General features: G+C 60.1%; 2 protein-coding genes across 4 annotated transcripts in view; one reads left to right on the forward strand and one right to left on the reverse strand.

Annotated features, from left to right (window-relative positions):
- Positions 1 to 1,259, forward strand: part of TSPAN11 (tetraspanin 11) — a 32,830-nt gene extending 31,571 nt beyond the window's left edge. Inside the window, exon 7 of the mRNA XM_068971863.1 lies at positions 1,109 to 1,259. Within this exon, the coding sequence (XP_068827964.1) occupies positions 1,109 to 1,168 (60 nt within the window). The 3' untranslated portion in view covers positions 1,169 to 1,259. The remainder of the gene's footprint in view (positions 1 to 1,108) is intronic.
- Positions 1,260 to 10,822: 9,563 nt separating this feature from the next.
- The window catches only part of TSPAN9 (tetraspanin 9), a 187,538-nt gene continuing 176,883 nt past the window's right edge, over positions 10,823 to 21,477 (reverse strand). For all 3 annotated transcript variants that reach the window (XM_068971614.1, XM_068971615.1, XM_068971616.1), the window contains 6 exons: positions 16,172 to 16,363; positions 15,752 to 15,826; positions 13,755 to 13,856; positions 12,977 to 13,108; positions 12,530 to 12,613; positions 10,823 to 11,103 (listed from right to left, as the gene is read on the reverse strand). In XM_068971614.1, the coding sequence (XP_068827715.1) occupies positions 11,032 to 11,103; positions 12,530 to 12,613; positions 12,977 to 13,108; positions 13,755 to 13,856; positions 15,752 to 15,826; positions 16,172 to 16,363 (657 nt within the window). In that variant the 3' untranslated portion in view covers positions 10,823 to 11,031. The remainder of the gene's footprint in view (positions 11,104 to 12,529; positions 12,614 to 12,976; positions 13,109 to 13,754; positions 13,857 to 15,751; positions 15,827 to 16,171; positions 16,364 to 21,477) is intronic.

The following is a 21,477-nucleotide window of genomic DNA, read 5'->3' on the forward strand; positions in this document are numbered from 1 at the left end:
CACCCCCTGTGCCCTCCTTGAGCCTCTCAGAGAGACACTAGTGTCTGCCAGTCCTGGGGCATCCTCGTCAGCCTGCCATCAGGTGTGTCCAGAGGTATCTCAGCAAGATCAGGTCAGCTGGAGGGTCTGGGAAAGACGGGGCTCTGCTTCCCATCTTTGGGAACCCCTCTGGACCCCTCTCCACGGCACAGTCATGGGCTGCCCCCCACCACCACCCCCTCCTGTGGGCGGGGAGCCAGGAGCCAGCGGCGTCATCTCTATCAGGGTCACCGTCACAGCCCTGGGCCTCCTTGGCCTTCACAGCCTGCCCTCCTCGTCCTCAGTGCATCCTTGGGTGGGAGGGAGGGCAGAGGAGGCAAACGAAAAGCGAGGCGGGGAACAGCAATTGTCTTCCTCTGCGTTTAGAAGTCGGTGAGTGAGACATGGAAGGTGACCGCCCAGCACTGCCCAGCCTCGGCCAGCTAGTTGGTAGGACAGAGCGGCCAGCGGGCAGGGCAGGCTCCCGGGGCCTGGGGCTTGTCCTGAGCCGGCTTACAGGATGAGCTGGTGACTGTCCTGGGCCCTCCACTCAGATCCTCGGTTTCCTTTCCTGCACATCAGCTAGAGAATTAACTCTACACCCTGGTCTTTGCTCCAGAATCTGAGAGCAGCAAGACATAGACAGACCTTCCTGGAGAAAGGCTGCTTTGGCCGCGATGAGGGGTGACGATGTCACTACCCGGGGTCTAATTGAATCAGGCCGTCTCCGGAGAAGAACTGAGACCACAGAGCTGCAATGTGGACGGGAGGCTTGTTTAGAGGTGCAGGCCCTCACCCAGGCCGCAGGACTGGAATCCACAGCATCCCCGGGCAACCCATGCACATTCAAGTGGGAGAAATACTGCTCTTGGCTAGTGGTTCTCAAAGTAGTCCCCGCCTCCAGCCCCTGCCCACATCACCTGGGAGCTTATTGGAAATGCAGGTTCGCAGGCCTGCACCCAAGGCCCCCTGGGTCTGAATCTGCCTTTGATTGAGTCCACAGGGGGCTCCTGGGGGTGGGAAGTCTGGCTCTGGCCGGCAGGCTGGCAGACTCCTGACTCCTGTGTGTCCCTGCACTCTCTCCCCACAGATTTGCGGCATGATACTCACCTGCGGCTTGCACCGGAGGCTCCAACTGCATTTTTACTAACAGCCAACCGCGTCCTGCTCCGACTGCCCCTCACAATTTCAGGGGCCCAAGGCCCACAGGCCAGGCCTGCGGGGTCAGCACCAGCTGGCCTGGAAGCTCCCAGCAGCTCCCCCTCCTCTGTGCCCAGCCCCTCCGGACCCACCCAGTAACTGCGACCACGGCCTCTGCGGCCCCTGCCTAGCCGGGGACCCTCAGCCCCTGCCCTCCACTTCTGTGTGCTCACCACCGGAATCCTGGGGCAAGAGGGCACAGCCCGAGCCTCACCAGGCCTAGGCTCCCATGGACCCTGGGGGGCTGTGATGAAATCTGCTTTCCTCCCCTCTCCTGAACCCTGAACGGGGGCTGGCCACTTTGCCCCCACTGGGACGCCTACATACGAGCCTGTGATCCCCCCTACGGGCGCTGAGCACCCCTCTCCCACCCCTGCTGGATGTGCTCTCTGAGAAATGCATTGAATAGGCAGTTAGAGTTGGCTCTGCCCCCAGAAGACCGCGGCCTTTGCCCTCCCCGCTTCCCCTCCCCTCCAACCCGCACCATCTCACCCGGAGAGAAGTGTCCCGTGGCCTGATTCCTTCCTGCAGGGCAGGGTTGGGTAGTGGCAGGGTGGAGGGCAGGGGGTGAAGCCACCAGGGTGGGGAGCGGGTGCCTGCCCCAGGCCCTCCCCAGGAGGGTCCCCTGGGAGCCCATGACCCCAAGCCCCAATCTCCAGCCATGTGCCCCTCGGGGGTCTCCTTTCTGGACTGACGCTCAAAGAAAGCCAGGTTTTTAAAACTATCGTCTGCCCTTCATGTTGGTGGGAGTAAAATCCTTCCTGATTAAACCAAACCCCAGACCCTGCGAAGCTGGAGCCACCAAGAAGGTGCAGCTCTTGAGCTGAGGGGTGCTCTGCCTCGAACCTCCTTTTCCTGAGCTGGTGCCCCTGGACCACCCAGCCCCCAGCGCTTGGGCTGCAGAGACCGCGCTCTGCTTCCCAGGGTGGACACGGTCCCTTCATTAGGTTTTCTCTTGCATCTCTTGGAGCACGGAATTTTCAGAAAGGACTTTCCAAAATGTGGACAGAGTACAGAAAGGAAATCCTAGGAAACACTGAGCACAGATGCTGGCAGTTTTCCAGAGAACATGAATCAGCTCATAAGATCCCCCAGAGGGTCCCACGTGGGCAGAGACCCCCCTGCACTTCCTACTCCCCACCCTCAGGATGCCGAGGTCAAGTCCAGAAAGGGCACACCTGGCCTCCGCTGTCTCTTGCTGACCTGGGCCCATCCCAGGTGAAGGTGTTTTCTTTCCCATTCATGGATCAGTGCTGTCCCCGTCACAGCCTCCACTGTACTAAAACCGCACACCCCCGGAGAGGGGCGACCCATGCACACAGAGGGCAGACCAGCCTCCTGCAACTGGTTGCCTCCTGCCCTGGGATTCTCTGGGGCTGTCAGGAAGAGCTGTGGGGTCACTGATGCCAGTTCACTCTAAGGGAGACCAGCTTTCCAGCAACCCTAGAGTCCCAAGGCCCCCCAAAAGTTAGTGCTGTGATTGTCTTTGCTGCCTCCAACTTCCTGGATTCGTGCAGATAACCAAAAATGACCGTAAGTCCCAGGTTCTCTGCAGGGCTAGTTGTTAGCTGACGTCTTACAAAGTGAAGGCTGAGGGGCCCGAGGGAGGTGGCAGTGGGCCGGGCAGTGCTGGCTGGCTGCACATGTGCCCCTGCTGGGGTCCCTGCTTACTTTATCAAGGTCAGCGGGGGCTCACGGAGGGATAATGGGTAGGTGTCACCTGCACAGCCTTGTCCTGGTGGAGGCCCAGGAGAGCCGGACTTGTCTGCTCCCCCCGCCCCCATGGGTAGAGGCCATCCTGGCTAGGGTAGGAGAACTCTGGTTCTGCCCTGGGAATGGTCCCACCCAGAGGGTGGAGGTCCACACTGCAGAGAGGGAGAGAACAGCCCTGTGCTTTCTGAAACTGGGACCTCCCTGTTGGTGCCAGCAGCTCGGGAGATGAGACAATGTGAGAGGAAACAGAAGTTTCTCATGGAGCACACAAAGGGTTAGGATGGAGGCTGGCCCATCCTGCCTGCAAGGATGCAGCTCTGTGCCCAGGACAGCCCCTCCCAGGTCCCTGCTGGGAGGTGTCCCAATCCCGAGCTCCTTGGAAAGGAGGACACAATGCTCAAAGGTCATCCATCGGTCCCCCAACACCGGGGACTGGCCAGAAAGCCGGGGCTGTGCAGAGGTCTGGACATGGCAGGCATGGGAGTCCACGGGGCCCTGGTCCTCCCCATGGACCAGGCTGCCCCACCTCCTTGGGCTCCCAGCGCAGCACCCAGGAGGGGCGGAGTGCTACACCCCGGGGACTCTCATCCCCACAGCCAGTTTCTGGCCTGGACTCTGCCACCTGGTTCATCTTGGGAGGCTGAGGTAGAGGAAGTGAATTGAAACCATTACTGCCATCGCTGCCCATCCCCCTGTCAGCCTTGTAAAGGTTCTCTGCCTGGTTTGCCACTTGAAGCCTGGACAAAAGGGGACGGGGGTTTCCACGGGCTAAGGAGGACACCTGTCTTTGTATCACCACTGGGTGGTGCCCACACCCCCGGGGAACGCTGGTGATGGAGTTGTCTAAGCTGGGTTCTCAGCATTGGTCAGGATCAGCCTGAGAGCTTCTGAACCATTGCTGGGCCACCCTGGGCTTCTCATCAGTAGCAGGGGCCACAAGCCTGCGTCCTGAGAAGTTCCCAGGTGACACTGATGCTACTGGCCTCGGGGCCACACCTTGACAGCACCTGCCCTAGAAAACGCCACAAAGCAGGCCTCTGCCACCTCTCGTGTGTGTCACACCCCCCAGGGTTCAGAAGCCCCCCCAGGTGTCAGGCCAAATCCCACTGGACTCACCGGAGCATGGGATAAAGCGCCTGACCCGCTGTGTACCTGCTGGTCCGTGACCTTGGCAGAGAGACCGGGGACCTGGGTCCTCTCCCTGGAAGGGACAGTGATGCCCCAGCCCCGTTTCCCCACCACCTCTGTGTGCCTTGGGAGGGCCCACTCCATCCTCACACCCCATCTTCTGTTTCCACACAACGCTCAGCCTTGTGCTCTGTTCACAGTTCCATGTGGGCCCCCTCTCTGCCCTGCTTCCACACCAGACACACCCCTGCAGGTGCCACCAAGAGTCCCAGGCAGCCCAGTGTCAGGAGGACTCCTGGATCCAGTTGCCCATTGGCTAGGGGTCATCACAACGTTCTGGAAACGGAAAAGTCGCCTTTTTTGCACAGAGAGGAATTGCCCCAGCGTAAACACGCCCCTCCTTAGCCTCCGCCTCCATCCTGGGGGCATGACAATAAAGGAATGGTATCCAGGGCTATAGTCTTCACTGTCCCTTCTTGGCCATTGGTTTGTCAGAAGCCCCGCTGTGCCCTGAAGTGATGGGGGCAGGGGCCCCGATAGGAAACCCACCCACCACAACTGGTCAGGGCCCTGCTCACCCCTGCCCGCCCGCCAGTGCCCTTAGCTCCGGCCTCAGGTGGCAGCCGGTGGGCTGCCTCGGGCTGGACCCTGTCCCCTCCCTGCCCTGGCTTGAGGGTGAGCAGCCTGTGGGTGGTGGCACGGGAAGCCCTGCTCCCCCTTCCCTCCTGCATCCAGCAATGACGGGGCAGAAAGGCGAGGCTGCAGTGAGGGGGGTGGGGGTGGGGCCAGGGTTGCCGAGGATGGGCAGTGAAGCGTGAGCCCGGCCCTGTCCATCTGCAAGGTCCACACCGTCCACGTCTCTGCCCTTTGTCATCAGCCAGGCCAGCCAGAGCCAAGAGGGCTCCTGTTCCCGCTGGCTGGGGACTGCTTCTAGAGAAGGGGACAGTTTCCAGCAGACTTCGTAAATGTTGCAGTAACTATCTCCAAACCCCTAATTGGGGGTTAGGGATTACAGGTCGGGGATCAGGTCTAATTTCACAGGCTGCTCCTGAATTGCCAACCAGTAAGCAAGAAGGCTGAATCTTCTGAGGATCCGGGGTGTCTGACAGAGAGTGGGCATCTACTGAGACGACACTAAAGCTGCAGGAATCCAGTGGAAGGGAGTGGGGTGGGGGGAGGGAGGCAAAAGGCAAGGAGCTTCTTGACATCGCTGACCAATGAGATGGCTCCGCCTTTCCAAGTGTCGGATCAGCCCTGCTCTGGACACTGGCCGAGGCTAGACCCTGCACTCACCAGCCACTGGAAGAAACCTCTCTGGCAGCAGAAGGCTCTACCAGCAGACCGGCAGAGCGTGGTGTAGCTTGGCCACAGTGCTCCCCATCTGCTAGGCATCCAGGGCGCGCCCCTGGTGGCTCAGACAGTAAAGAACCTGCCTGCGATGCAGGAGACACAGGTTTGATCCCTGGGTTGGGAGGATCCCCTGGAGAAGGAAATGGCAACCCACTCCAGTATTCTTGCCTGGAGGCAGCCAGACAGCCTGACCCAGGCACACCCCTGGACTTATTCTTTTTGTTAGTTTGAGGAGATGCGCTAGTCCACCACGGCCGTCATTACATCAGCAGAAACAAGATGGCTAAATCAATAGCCTCCTAGTCTTTGCCGGACGCTGTAAGACAGAACACTTGCAAAGCCAATATTCTGTGTCCAAAATGACATCCCCTTAATCTGACTTCCGTGGATTATTGAGTGCCGCTCTTGGGCTAGCGGAGCAGAGCAGGCTCAGGGAGGGGGAGGAAACACTCATGTCCGTGTCCACAGGTCTCCTCCTGGGCTCTCTCCCCCCTCCATACCCCAGCTCCCCCTCTAGATCACGCTCTTGCATCCCCAGTTTTCAGCCAGGGGATGCTCTTCCTTGGGGTTCCACCTCTTGTCTGAGGACTCCTGAGGTCCCAGGCTTGGCCAGTTTCTTGCCCAAGTGCCTACTCTGGTCCGGGAGCAAGCTAGATGTCTTTACATGCACACTTTTATTTAATCCTCACGAATTAAATCCTGAAGATTTAATTCTGCAAAATAACATTATCTTCATTTTGCAGATGACGAAACCAAGACATGTTCAGTGAGAGCCCAGTGCTCACGTGGACACCAGCCACGTGCAGAGTGGGAGCCGAACCCAGGCTCCAGCCCTGCAACCAGAGCTCTTTCCACCCAGACCACCCAGACGTGGTACCTCGCTAAGGCTGAAAGCTCAGGCTCAGTGACAGCCAATAAAACAGTTGTGGTCAGGAGGGATCTATAGAGCACACAAAGGCATTTCAGGAGCTGTGAATCAACGTCAACCAAACGAGATTTAGTTACAGTCAGCAGCCCTCTCCTCCCTGTTCATGAGACCCATGAAGCCTCCGTCGGGTTCCAGGAGCCCCTCCTGTTGAGAGAGGCACTCACGATGGCCAGGAGGGAAGGCAGGAAGGTTCCTTCTCCCCCCAGACTCCGGTCCATCACCACGGCTTGTCAGTCCTCCTGTGAGTCCCTCTCACTTTCCTTGCATCCTGCTGGTATACCTTCCTTGGTTGTCACTGCAGCCAGAGGGCTGGCGCTTATCACACTAGGCTTCAAACCTCTCAGGGGCTCCCTCTGCTCTTTAAGAGCAGAGTTCAAGCTCTCCCACCAGCTCACAGGCTGTGGTCCCTGCCCAGCCAGAGCACCGTGCGTTCATGTTGCATAGCTCAGTTGACAGGTGCCCAGCACTCACATTGCAGCCAGGATGTTCTGGGGCCCAGGGAGCCAGCTGGTTGCACTCTGCTCCCAGAAGCAGATAGCACAGGGGCTGGGTGGGCATCTCCTTGGGACATCCATGGGCTGGGGGCAGGAATGAGAGCAGGACGGGAAGGGGGAGCAGCCCCACCACGCTCTTATGACTTGGTTGGTTCTCAGTGGATGACTCGGGGTCACTGGCCCCTCAGCCCTAAGGCCCTCTGGTAACCATCCTTGGGGAGGCTCTCAGGGGCTCCCACTCCAGCTGGACCTTTGAGGGGGTCACCTCAAACCCCCCAGTACTCAGCAAAGCCTCAGGGGCTTCGGAACACAGCAGCCATGGGAAGGGGCCCCAAGGTGGGTGCTCAGGACAAGTCGTGCCAACCTGGTCTCCCCACAAGGAGGAATTCGAGGATACCCCGAGCTGTACCCTTCCTTCCCACCTAGCCCATCAACCCGCCTCTCTTCTGTGCCTTGTCACCGTGACAGTGACGGCAGAGGAGAACCACAAACCAGAGCCCCAGCCGGGGAGCCGGTGAGCATCCCTCTGCAGCCAGCAGACCAGGGCTCTCGAGGTTCCTGGGCCCCCTCTCCCGACCACTGACGAGCATCTCACGCTGATGGGTGTGTCCCAGGGCCAGGTCACAGTGTGAGGTCCCCTCAGTCCTGGGTGAGACATCAGGCCCACAGGAACATCGAAGGTACTTATCCCTGACAGCCCTGCCCCACAGCGGCCATGGATGACTTGTTCCGGGACTGCTCCCACACACAGGTACGAACCCAGCCCACAGGACGGGCCATCAGTGGTGGGTGACAGACACTGAGCTGGGAGCTAGCCTCTCATGCAGCCGGTCCAGACCACTCGAGCTGGCCCCTGACAGAGCCTGCATCCGCTGACCAGGCCGAGGAGGGCGTGAGGACTGCTCGGCCCCCAGAGAGGCAGGCCGCCCACCTACAGATCTGTAGCCGGGGCCCGAGGAGGGGAGGAGGCCCCTGCCCTGGGCTCAGCTCAGGGGACTCGAGAACACCACAAAGAGACAGCCTGCGTGTGCTTTTGACACGTTACCAGCTTTTATTTAAAAACATGCTAAAAACATGGCGTTCCATAGCCAGGACCAGGATGAAGGAAGCGTACAGATGCGGCATTGCAAGCAGAAAAGTGCGCTGAAACCAGCCCACGGGACCCCGCTCGGCCATGTCTCCCCGGTGGACGGGGTGCGGGCAGGAGCCCCAGCCTCGCCCTCGACGGGGGGCCCGGTCAGGAGGGAGGCGGGGACGTACCCTGGACCCAGCCGCAAGGCGGCAGAGGGGAGGATGGGAGGACGGGAACACCACAGGCCGGCCCTGCAGGGCACCTCCTGGCTCTGTCCGGCCAGGTCCCTGCTGTTAGCACCTCCACCAGCGGTGGGCAGGGGCCAGAGAGGTGGGGACCTCCTTTCCATCCACCTGGACCATGCTTTGGCCACCAGAGCAAGAAGGGACGGCCAACAGGTCCGAGTCAAACCAGAACACCTGCTTGAGGGTCTCAGAGGGGTGGGAGGGTGGTCAGCAGCCTTGCCAGAGTGAGAGGCTCACACTGGCGGCAGGGGGGGAGCTGGGGGTGGGGGGTCGCACAACTGCTGCCCCTAGGGGCGGTGCTCAGCCCTGCTTGCCCACCTGTCCTGCACCCACCTGGCTGCAGAGAAAGGCCGGGTGGAGGCAGGCATGCCCCTAAAGGCTGCAGAACCTTGGCCTTTGGAGTCCACTCTAGCCTGCCTGCATCAGACCCCCTGGAACTGACTCTGACCTGGGCAGGGAGCTGCCAGGGAGGGGACTTACTCAGGTAGCTCTGGCGTGAGCCCAGAGTCAGGAGACACCGAGAAGATGCCAAGCCCCGTCACTGACAGCACGCAGCATGCCTTCTGTGCAGCAGGGGAACCGCTCTGCACGACGGAAAAAGGGTCGCAGAAGGGCTCTCCCCTGGTACACAGAGCCTGCTGCCTCGTGCGGACGCGGCCAAATGACCGATCAGCCAAGCACAGGGTCAGGCAAGAAGGCAGTTTGGGGAACTGTGGATAAGGCTCTGCAGACAGATGGACGAGGCGGGGTGGCTGGCAGGAGGAGGGAGACTGAGGCAAGGGCCCCAGGGCTGGAGGGTACCCCCTAAGCTCCAGAAACATGAGATTCCAGGGAGACCCAATCACCCCCAAGGTGCTAGGCTTTTCCTGTTGATTTTAACAAAACTTTAAAATTGCATTGATAGGCATAAACAACGGCCCCTCAAAAACAAACACTATGCATCAGTCCCAATGCGCCACTCAAACGCTTGTTTGCTGAGGGTGCCTCAAGGGGGCAGGGTGCACGTCTATTCTGGGCTCTGCAGACCTGGGTTCCCAGGGGAGCCACTGAAGCTCCTTTCCAGGAAGTCAGGCCCAGAGGGTGGGGAGGGCCGGTCATGTGTGCACCGGCCTATCCTCCTCCCAAACCCCGCCCACAAGCTCGCCCACAGGCACCCTCACTCCTGTCCCGGGAGGTGGTCTCTACTTCACCCAGCTCACCGAGACCACCCTTTTCTCCGCTCCCCACCACCCAGAATCACGACCCTTGAACACACAAAAGTTCTGCACTGCTGGTCCCAACCGTCTTATGCTTAAGGAGAGAAGGGGGTGCTGGCTGGGTGTCAGCTCTTGGACACACAGGATGGGGAGGAGACAAAGCAGGGGCCCGTCTGGGGAAGTGCTAGCTGGTGAGGAACCTTTCCAAGCTCAGCCCTACAGATTCTTAACTTATATTTCAACTGTACAACTTGCTTAGACCAGCGTGAACCCTGGTGGGGGCATCTGGCTGTGGCCGGACACCCCCCAGCTGTCTGACTCAGGTTGCTTTGTCCTGGGGCCACCGTAACAGGATCCCTCTGGGTTTCCTCGAGTTTCCTCTGCTTTCCCTTGGGGTCGCAGAGGACATGATCGCCAGCCACCGCCGCATCAGTGAACCCCGAGCAAGGAGCTGAGGGTCCTGGCAGCCGGGTGGACATCCACCCCTCCCTCCCTCCCTCCCAGCAGTGACTCCAGCCAGACCATCACGGCTCCCCCCGCCCTCCCCTCTGGAGGTCGTGGGTCCTCTGTCACTTCTGAGCAGCTCCACGGAAGGACTGCTTCCCCTTCCAGAAGCAATGTGAGAGAGTGAGCAGCATCTGAACTAGAGAGGTATTTGTCCGAGAGTTTCTAGCAGGAATGTCTGTGAAATAACGGGTTTGCAGAACCTGTCGCGGGAATCCCCCGCAAGGGGTGGAAGGGGAGCCTCCCAGCCCGCAAAGGGCAGGTGGGAGGAAGAAGGAAAAAGAACTGCTCATCAGAGATGCGTAAGGACCCACGCCTGCTCGGCCTCGTTCCTGGCAAAGCACCCCCAGCCCCCAGAAGACCCCCTGCCCTGTGTCTCGCTTCCATCCCGTGCCTCCCGCACCCCTGTCTCCCCTGCCACCTTCCCCCAGGCTCCCTCCTCCCTCAGTGCATCCTGGCCACAGCCTCCTGAGTGTGCCCAGAGGTCTGTCCTGATAGAAACCAGACGAACGGACGTGCCCTGTCCCTTCCCGTCCCCCACCCACAGAAAGAAAACCAAACCATTACAGAAATCAACGCAGTACAAAGTTATAAATCAGAAAGCTAACCCTAAACTTATCTGAGAGATAGTATTCCTGAATAATCATAATCAGAGTAAAATAAAATTTAAAAAAAAGTTACACTGTAAGGTATAAAATGCCTGGGTGAGACGCTCCCACAGCCCAGCCCGGCCTGGAGACGGTCAGCCGGCCCCCTGCCAGTGCACACCCCCTCTGGGTGGCTGGAGGGCACCGGGGCGCTACTGGGCAGTCTCTCCACCAGAAGGCAGCCCTGAGCGCCCCTACCCCCACCCCATGCCATGCGGGGGACAAAGTGTCAGCTGAGGAAGAAAGACAGGGCAGAAACGCATCAGTGCTGGGGGCTCCAGGAGCACGCCCCCCACCCACCCACCCTGTCTTCTTTGGCAAATACACAGGAATCCCGGCGCCCCAGCACCCCAAGGTCTCTGCATTTCCTCCCCCGCCTGCGGCCTCCGCCCTCCGACAAGGCTTCGGCAGGTGGCTGGGAAGGCAGGCCAGGGTGGGGATGCAGGGGTCAGCAGTCTGGAGGTGCAGGCGACACAGAGCTGAAGGCCTCTTCCCTCGCACAGTGTCTGCGGGGGCCGGGGCGCTCGGCCAGCCGCTCAGGCGTCGTACTTCTTCCCAGTCCGGTGGATGTGCTGGAAGAGGGTCATGGAGAAGGCCATGCCCAGAATCTGAAAGACACGGGGCCAAGGGGCCTTAGACGGGGGCCCGGGGGGCACCCAGCACCCTCGGGGGAGCCCCTCTCATTATGCAGACGCCAGGGGGTGTGAGGGCGAAGCAGGGCTAAGAAGGGCCGCACATGGGGAGTTTGGCCCCTCGGACTGTCCAGGCTGGATGTCACCCGGCTGTGAGGCCCAGAAACCTGCTGTTTCAGAGCACGGTGAGGACAGAGGCCTGACCCTAAATGGGAGGGGGCTGAGGAGCTGGGGAGTCGGTGGGGAGGCGGCAGGAACGCTGAGCGGAGTCCCGGGGCCCACGGCACGGTGACTCACGGCTGCTGCCTTGGGAGGATGTTGAATGCCATCTGTGTCCCTGCACCCCCTGGGTCCTGACGCACTGGAGGAGCAGGAGGGCAGCCTGCCCGCCCCTCAGGCAGCAGCGCACAGCATGGACCCGCTGGCTGGGGACACTCACTGCCTCCGTGGCTCTCACGCTCAAGGTCTGCGGTGGCCCTGGAGGCCGGGGGCTGGACCCAGCCCAGCCCCAGCGCCCTGCTCCAGGCCTTGCCGCGGGCTGCCCTGACCTGAGCCCCACTCGGAACCACACAGCCTTCTCCCACAGGCCTGTCTCCCGTCGGAGCCCCGAGCGGGCACAGTGGCTCATCCGCCAAGCTCGAAGGCTCTTCGACAAGCAGACTCAGTCCGAACCACAGGCCCCAGGGTTTAGGGAAGAAAGGGGACTTCGAGCAGGACGTCTGTCTCTCTGTGGGCCCACCGGTCAGGGGTCGGGGCTCACCAGGGGTAGCAGCTACACACAACTGGGAGAGGAGGGAGCCCCCAACCCCCAGAAAGACGGGGGGTCTCCTGTTCCCACCGCGTCAGCCTCCTTGTCCAGGAGGGAGATGAGCGTCTCCTGTCCAGGAGGGAGCTGAGTGTCTCCTTGGCATCCTCTGTCACCCATGCTGGGCCGTGCAGCACAGCCACCCACAAAACGCAGACCAAGGAGGGCAGCCAACCCTTCCCCAGCGCCCTCTGGGCCCAACGTTCCGGGTATCAGACTCACATAGTGCTAAGAAGTGACCCGCGATCAAGCCCACTACACAGATGCGAAAACAAAGGCACAGAAACTGAGCTGCGTGCGCCAGGTGGCACACGCGCATAGGCGCTGGGGTGGGACGGACCCCAAGGAGGCTGCCCCTGGGCCTCCTTACACTGTGCCATGCGCTTGGGTCACAAAGTAAAAAAGGTCCCTGTGCCTAGGGGGACAGGCCTGTCCCAGCCAGCCCTTCCTGCAAGGCCAGCACAGGCCCAGGGCTCAGGGGGACGTGAGGAGGCTCGGGCAGGCCTGGGGCGGGTGGCAGGGTGGCGCGCAGGCCCTGTAGGGAGGGGTCTCCCTCGGGCTGTCCCCTCCACCCTACTGGCAAGATGGCCCCCTTACCTGCGTGATTAGAAGGCACATCCCCACCGTGCCGAGCACATGCTTATTGTCAGCAAACCACTGTTTGACCTTCTCGTAGCAGCCCTGGGGAGTGAGGACCACAGCTTCAGGTGCTGGGGTGAACCGTGGACCCTCCTGCCCAGCCCCCACCTCACTTCCCTTTGGATCCCGCCCCCACCCCGGTTCCATCCACAAGGCCCCACTGCACAGCCCCAGAGCCCATTCCTACCCGACTCTGACTCCCCGAGACATGGGCCCAGACGCTCACTTGCCACTGCCTTTCGGCTTCAGGCCCGTGTGCCCTCACCCATCTCACATTAAGCCACCTCCTCAGTGTCCTGGGCCACCACCCACTCCCGCCCACACTGTCTACCCAGGGGGCCCCCGGGGTGCCCAGCCTCACTGTTCTCCACTGTCCACCCAGGGCCCCCGGGTGCCCAGCCTCACCGTCCTCCACACGAGGGTGGTGTTGTTTTGTCCGCAGCCCTGGGAGTTCTCCATGCAGCAGCGGTCGGGAACCGTGTTCTCCCCCAGCACCGAGAACCAGTCTCTGTAGTCGGTGACACCGCAGCAGTGCATCTGTGGGAAGGGGCGGGGGGTGGGGCAGTCAGACGGGTCCAGCTCGAGCCTTTCCCTGCTGCCCAGCCCCATGGGAGCTGGCACCCAGAGTCCAGCTTGCTTGTCCCTTCTCTGGGCCCCAGCCAGGCCCAGAGGACGGAATGATATCTCCCTCCTGGAGGCGACCGCCTGCTCTCTGAGCAGGGTGCTGGGCACTGGGCACTGGGCACTGGGCAGAGCACTCAGCCCTCTGCTTGTCTGCGCCCAGCTCTTGGCTTCGTGATGGCAGCCCCTCCTCAGGCTCCGCGTGGAGCTACACGGACACGTTTCCTCTTAGGACAGGGTTTCCTGAGTCACAACCGGGGAGGCAGACCTGTTGCTAAAATACTGTCATTCGTGCTGAAGCTTCAGAAAGGATGGGACGGAGGAGGTGCCCTCCTGATGACCATCTTGATTCCCAGCTCCCAGCCCCTTGGATGGCTGCTGGCCACATCCAGGCCCCCACGCAGCCCACCACCTGCCCCGCTGCCCCGCTGCCCCGCTGCAGCTGCCGCCCAGAGCACCATGTCTGACCCAGAAAGCTGGTGGCCCAGCCCAGGCTGGGAGGAGGAGTCTGAGGCCCAGGCCCCGCCTTCCACCCACACCTGCCCCCGCCCCCAGCCCTCACCTCTGCCTGGATGATGTTCCAGGCGTTCTTCAGCCCCACGTTGTTCTCCGAGTTGTACAGAAGCAGGCCCTCCTTCAAGTCCTTCTTGGCGTTCTCATTCACCTGTCGGGCGAGGGCAGACTCAGGTTGGGGTTGCGGGGGGGACCAGGAGGCTGCCCCTCTCCCCAGGTCGCCCAGGTGAGCCGCGAGTGCCGGCCCCGCAGACTCATGGGGGAGGCCTGCTGGGGGCTGGAGGTGACCCCCGTGAGAGCCAACCATTTCAGGAGGGAGCAGGGACCCTCAGAGGCGGACACAGCACAAGGCCCACCCACAGCTCCCCTGCTCCCAGGACATGCCCCCCACAGGCCACGCCGCTCCCTGGCCCATGACATCCCACCTTCCATGCTGGCCCTGTGGGAACACACCCTGGGAACTGCAGGGCGCAGAGTCGCCGTCCAGAGTGTGGGGCCACCCCTCGCCAGCAAGTTGCTTGCCCTCTCCCACCTCTGCCTTGTCTATAACACTGGCGCATAACATCCACCTCGGAGACAGTTGTGAGAATTAAAGGAATGATTCCCATGAAGACCAAGAACAGGGCCGGCCCACAGGCATCTCTCAGTATTATCAGTGCCTCCTTTATACAGATGCAAAGGAATCACTGCTTCTAACCCTCACAGTGACTCTCCCTCTTGGTGAGGCCTGGGAGACTCCTTCAGGACCCAAGGGGCAGATGGTTACATGGTTCTGGTTACCATGAACAGAAGTGAACAGAAATGCCCTTGAGCCCTAAGTCTGCACACTTGGCCAGTCATTCTTGGTGGTCCCAGAGGAAGTTCCCCGACTGGGTGGAGAACTGTCCAGCCTGGACAGAGGTCAGTCCTTCTTAACCTCCTGAACCCCCAGTGTAGCCTGAGATCAGCTGAAGTGAGTGAGTGAAAGTCGTTTTCGCTCAGTCGTGTCCAACTCTTTGCAACCCCATGGACTGTACAGTCCATAAAGTTCTCTAGGCCGGAATACTGGAGTGGGTAGCCTTTCCTTCTCCAGGGGATCTTTCCAACCCAGGGATCGAACTCAAGTCTCCCACTCTGCAGGTAGATTCTTTACCAGCTGAGCCACAAGGGAAGGACAAGAATACTGGAGTGAGTAGCCTATCCCTTCTCCAGGGGATCTTCCTGACCCAGGAATTGAACCGGGGTCTCCTGCATTGCAGGAAGATTCTTTACCAACTGAGCTGTCAGGGAAGCCCATGAGATCAGCTGCCTATCCCCAAAGGCCTCTGGAAAAGGAAGCACAGCTCCTTTGATGCTGAGCGCTATGCAGTATCACCTGGAAAATTCCACCGTGTTACCTCTGGGTTACCCTCCCTAGCACCCAGCCCAGCCACCCAGTGAGTTCTGCGCAGAGTTTCCGGCCTAAAATGTGAACTTTTCTAATTCTTGGAGAAGAACTTCAAGTTCGTGGAGAAGTTCTTCTTGGAGAAGAACTTCAATAAACTGGAGAACTTCAAGAATTTGGGGCTTCTCAAGTTCTTGGAGAAGTTGACCCTTGTCCAAGTGGTCAGCACAGCTATGCTTGAATGCTCCCAGTAACAGGGAGCTCAGTGGCACTACCCAGTTAGGGCTAGGGTTAGGGCATCCCTGGGTGACTAGAGGGTCTACATCCTAAGACATGCAAGTTAATCCCTGAGTCAGGAAGATCCTCTGGAGTAGCAAATGGCACCCCACTCCAGTAGTCTTGCCTGGGAAATCCCATGGACAGAGAAGCCTGGCACATTACAGTCCATAGGGTCGCAAAGTGTTGGACACGACTGAGCAACACACACACACACACACACACACACACACACACACACTTCCTAAGACAACACAAGCCACAAGCAGATGAGCCCCCTGCTGCCCCCACCAAAAGCTCTCGTCTCCTCAGAGATACAGCTTGTCGGTGCTTTCCCTCCAGATTCCCTGACCCAACCCCAAGGGCGATGAGACTCCATGTGGCCCCTCCCCTTCTGGAAGACTCACCTTGTCCATGTAGACAAAGAAGAGGATAATTAAGATCAGCTCTGCCAGGAGGATGATCAACAGGACGATGAAGAACTGGAATGAGAAGGTGCAGGCATGGGCACATGGTCATGGACTGGGAGGGGTTGCAAACAGGATGGCAGGGGGCAGGCTTCCCAGGTAGGGAGGGGCCACCACTCCTGAGGATCCCATGTGGGCAGGGGAGGGAGATAAAGCCTGACAGCCAATCAAGGAGTGGGAGGGGCGCCTAGGCCAGGGGTAGCCAATCATGAGGAAGAGGGGTGTGGTCATTCTAGAAGCTCAGGCTAGACACCCAGTGGGCTCAGCAGGCCCCAGTGTTCAGAGGGCTGGGGGTCGGGGCGGGGGGGGGGCGGGGGTGCTGGGGGACTAAGGGGGCTGGGGGGCTGGGGTCCAACTTACACTGAGGAGGAGGCACCTGTTCTCCTTGATGGCCCCCAGGCAACCGAGGAAGCCCGTCACCATGACGATGGTGCCTATGGCGATGACCAGGTTGGCTGCTGACAGCGAGGGGAAGCTGGGGGAGAAGGTGGCAAAGTTGCCTTGCGACACGGACAGCCAAATGCCCACTCCAAGCAGCCCACAGCCACAGAGCTGGAGAAAAAGGAAAGCCGTTAGCCCGACTCCATCTCCATGGGACTCGGAAGACCGCCGGTCCTGCCCCAACCATCCCCACCCCTCCACCCCATCCCCGGTCCCAGCCATGAGATATGGAGCAGGTACCACAGGGCCTGAACTACATTGCGGGGGTGGTGGCCTGCACAAAGCCCCCAGCCTCTCCGCGTCTCAGTCTCCTCATCTGGCAAATGGGATGACACCAGCCTCATGACCCCTGTAGGGTCACCTCAATGAAGACAGATTAAATAGGGCACAGGGAAAGCAGGTGACAAACACGGAAGGTCCCAGCTGCACACGCAGGGCTGCGGGCCTCTCACTGAGCAGAGGGCCTGGAGCTCAGGAAGGAGAGGGGGTGGGGTGGGGCCAGGGTGGCCAGGGAAGCAAGTGAGGGCTTTGGGAGAGAACCTCAGAACCCCATTCCTCAGAGCCAGACTCGGCGGCCACTGCGTCCCGCCACCCTGATGAGAAGGGGCACTTGCCCACAGAGCAGGAGGAAAAAGTCCACAGAGCTGGAAATAGGAAGGAGCTCCCTGGCCTGGCTGAGGGGCTGGCTGGTACCCGCTGTGCAGGAACCCACCACTCCCCACACACCCCCAGGGAGCAGGCAGCTGCACCCAGCTCTGCTGCACGGCTCCCCTGGGGCTGCGATGCCCATGACGACGCAGTCTCCACAGCGGCCTGTCTTCCGCTCCATAAACTGACACTCCCTCCTCCACCCCTGCGGAGCCTGAGTCCATCCGTCACCAGGTATTTACTGAGGACCTACAGCCACAGGCTTCCCTGGTGGCTCTGGCGTAAAGAATCCACCTGCCAAAGGAGGAGACATAGGAGACGCGGGTTCTGCCCCTGGGTTGGAAAGATCCCCTGCAGGAGGGCATGGCAACCCACTCCAGTGTTCTTGGCTGGAGAAACCCATGGGCAGAGGAGCCTGGTGAGCTACGGAGGCTCCTACAGAGGTTGCAGTCGGACACGACTGAGCAATTAAACAAGAGCACAGTTGTCAGCACAGTGGTGCTGGTGTTAGGGAGCTGTCTTCCCGGGGCCTCTACTGGGGCCAGATGAGAGGCAGGGAAGCACAGCTTCCCAGACTGTATGCTCGGGGAACAGGTGAAGGGCCCAGAGCTCAGGTGCCAGGTGGAGGCGCAGCCCCACAGACAGGTGGATGGGGCAGGCGGAGAATGAGACGCTGCCCGCCTCTTCGGGACCACTGTGAGAATTTAAAAGAAAGAAGCCCTGTGGAGAGGGTGACAGGGCCAGGCGCTGGCCTCTGGGTAACATTTCATGAGCCAGGTGCCAGGCTGCGACACTCAGAATCCAAGCCTCCAGGGAGCAAACACGTGGCAGCGAAGGCCGGGCAGCCACATGCAGGCGGAGGGTGGGAACAGACAGGGCCAGAGGCTCCTGGAGGAGACACACTTCATCCCTAATCTGTTCCACAAACTGGAAAGGCGCCACCGCTCAGGAAAGCCAGGCCCTGCCCTGAGCTCAGGGAGACGCCCTGGGGAAGGAGGGCTGCAGACATCACACACGCAAACAGAAGACAAAAGTCCAGGCGCCGTGAAGAAAAAGAAGTCAGGAGAAGAAAGAGTCAGAAAGTATCGGGGGTCAGGGCAGTGGCGGGGGTGGTCAGGGAAGGCCTCTCGAGAAGTGTCATTTGAGGAGGGACCCATGAAAGGAGGGACTTTCCAGTGATAAAGAATTCATCTGCCAGTGTAGGAGATGCAGGAGATGGGAGTTCAGTCCCTGGGTGGGGAAGATCCCCTGGAGGAGGGCACGGCAACCCACTCCAGTGTTCTTGCCTGGAGAATCCCATGGATGGAGGAGCCTGGCGGGCTACAGTCCATGGGGTTGCAAAGGAGTTGGACACGGCTGAGCGACTAGGCACCAGAAGAGAAGTCAACCACGTGAAAAATGGGGAAGGAAGTTCCAGAGAAGAAAGCAGATGAAAAGCCCTGACTGGGGGTGAGCCTGGCCAGCTGGGGGCAGGGGAGAGGGCAGCGAGGTGACAGTGGTGAGCACCAGTGGGCGGGCCCTCACAGCATCTGTTCCCGGTGAGATGGCGAGCCGGGAGCAGGTCAGGGACGTGATCTGGGATTTTAGTAGGTCACTCTGGCTGTTGCACGGAGAACAGGCCATTGGAGGGCAAAGGGGGCAGGCGAGCAGTCAGGCCACTGCAGTGACCAGGTGATGGGGCAGGGCGCTGTGCAGGAGTGCAGAGAGATGCTCCAACTCAAGATGCAGCTGGAAGGGCTTGCTGGGCTTTGACGAATGAGCAGGATTTTGATAAATAGGGAGACAGGAAGGTGGTCCAGACGGGGCACGACAAAGGAAGTGGGGCTTTTCCCACGGTCACTAAACCAGTGTGCTTCTGCTCAGTCATGTCCGACGCATTGCGACCCCATGTGACCCCATGGACTATAGCCTGCCAGGCTCCTCTGCCCATGGGATTCTCCAGGCAAGAATACTGGAGTGGGTTGCCATGCCCTCCTCCAGGGGATTTTCCCGACCCAGGGATTGAGCCTGCTTATCCTGTGTCTCCTGCACTGCAGATGGATTTTTTACCCACTGAGCCACTTGGGAAGCGCCCCTAAACCAGAGATGCACCCCCAAGAGCTGCAGCGATGGAGTCTGATGACCAGAGCAGCTGCTGGGTCCCCGCGCCGTGGAGAGCCACCCTGGCCCCATGCCCCGCAGCAGCCCCAGAGGGACAGGGCCAAGGCTCCGAGGTGTGGGCACACCAGGCCCAGAGCCCCCACCTTACGGGGTGCGTCTACTCGGCTCAGCTGGGGACTGGGTGCCACCACCCCCGCAACCACCAGGTGGCGCCCCCAGCCGGGTCAGAGCTCTGGATTGGCAGGGAGGCACGGAGACCATCCAACTTGTCACTGACTCTCTTCAACCGGTCACTTTCTGTGCTGCCGGCTCAATTTTTCTTTCATTAATCACCCCATGGAAATTCATGCTCTCCATGCTCAAGATTTAAGGCTCTACAAGCCAGACCCTGGAATGAATAACAGGAGACCTCGCAGCCGCCAGCTCACTACTGGTAAGGAGGTAGGCTTTGGGACCCCCAGAGCCACCAGACACTCTATGCTGGAGATGCCCTCCCCCCAGCCCCAGGCCTGGGAAGGTCTTCAGGGTACCAGGCAGGGCACTTGATGCAAGAAACGCCAGCATCCGAGGTACCAAGGGATGACACTCCAGCTCCCCCACCCCACTGACGCTGAGTGGGCCCCGGAGGGATCCCCATGCCCCTCCTGGGGGAAGGGCCCCCATGTGGGAAAGAAACCTCAAAAGCTCAAAACTTCCAGGCGCTGCTCCTCATCTCTGGCTTCAGGCTTCCAGCCTCTGATGTGCCGTGCCAGCTGCCCAGAGCCTGCCTGGGAGAGGGAGCTGCTCCCCGGCTCCCACCCCTGCTTCCCTTTCTCTTCCTGCCCTAGATCGCCTCGCCCCAGGGAAGACTCGGGTAGGGCCTGCTGCCAGCACCAGGGCAGCCCCCACCCCAAGCTGCCAGTAGCTGGGACCCAAGCCCTGCATCTTCGCCTCAAACCCACACCCCCATCCCTGCCCCACAAAGGCCACTGCTGATGGCATTTGGAGACATTTCCTCCCCACAGCAACAACACGTCTCAGACCCCCACCAGCTAGAATCAGGCCCACAGCTGGAAGAACCTTCAGAAGGCAAGGTGACTCAGAAACCAGGACCCAGCCAAACTCCCAACCCAAAGCCACCAGGCACCTCGCTATACCAGCCGAGCCTGGCAGGCATCCAGGGTGCCTTTACCCAACCCCCAACCAAGGGCACTTCCAGGTATTTTCCACTGGAGCTCCAAATGAACCCACTTCCAGCTGTGGGCAAACCCTGGCATTTGCTGGTGACTTCAGCATAGAGCAGTGCCTCCCTTTGGCAGGGCCCATGGATCTCCCTCCTCCAGGCTCACCCTTCAGAGGGACCCTTCAGAGCCAGCATCTTCCTCACCACCCTGGGCCCACCCAACAGAGGCACAGCAGGCAGCCTGAGACCAGCAGGCTATGGCCTCATTGCTCAAGTCTACTCTAATTAGCCAACACCCCACGGCATTTTCCCGTCTTCAGTTGAAACCACACTGATTTGTAGTTTTAATATATGTTTCCGCCACATCTCCTAATGTACTTTTCACGTAGCACCCCAGTTCTCTGGGGGTGAAGCCATAACCTCCCCTGAACCAACCTCCCTCTTGAGCTCCATGCCCCCAACTTGCTTAGAGCCCAGGGACAGCCACTGCCTGTGTCCTCCACAGCGGCCACCATTTCCCTTGCATGCGGGACAGCCTTCCCTGGGGTGCCCTTTTGCACCAGGGCTGAACATCCCTGCCCAGCCCGCTGTGCAGATGTGCTGCCCACCCCCATGAAAACACCAGCACCCCCAGGTCAGGTTCACAGTTCAGCCATTCCACTCCCACTGTGGGGTCCAGAGCATGCCTGGACACTACAGACACATTTATTCCATGGATGAGTGGATGGGTGGGTAGATGGATGGATGGAGGGAGGGGTGGATGGATAGGTGGATGGATGAATAGATGGACAGATGGGTGGATGGGTGGATGGATGGACGTATGAATAGATGTATGCATGTATATATGTATAGATGGATGGATGAATGGATGCATGTGTGGGTGTATGTAAGTATGGATGGATGGACAGATGGATGGATGGATGGACAGATGGGTGGGTGGGTGGATGGATGGATGGAGGGAGGGTTGGGAGGGCTTGGGAACAGGGCCTGACACAGACACACAAACCCACCTGAAAAAGAAGCCCCCCCCCCATGTACCCGCTTCCCCATCTAGCACCGAGTTCCCCCCAGCTCACTGGAAGCCCACCCTTCGCCTATGTAAGTTGCCTGCTCTTCCTGCCCGACTCTCAGAGATCCACACACCCTCTGACTACCTTCATCCCCGTGGCCTCTGTGGCTCTGCAGGGGCCCCCCCGCCCTCTTTGCTTTGAAGGAAGCCCTCAAACCCTCAGCCTCAGCATGTCCCCATGCTCTCTACAAGCCAGGGCCCAGTGGGATGTTTAATGACATTTAATAAATTAGTGGATGTGGAGAA

Source organism: Capricornis sumatraensis, chromosome 4 (genome assembly GCF_032405125.1).
Source record: "Capricornis sumatraensis isolate serow.1 chromosome 4, serow.2, whole genome shotgun sequence".
In the NCBI taxonomy this organism is placed as follows: Eukaryota; Metazoa; Chordata; class Mammalia; order Artiodactyla; family Bovidae; genus Capricornis; species Capricornis sumatraensis.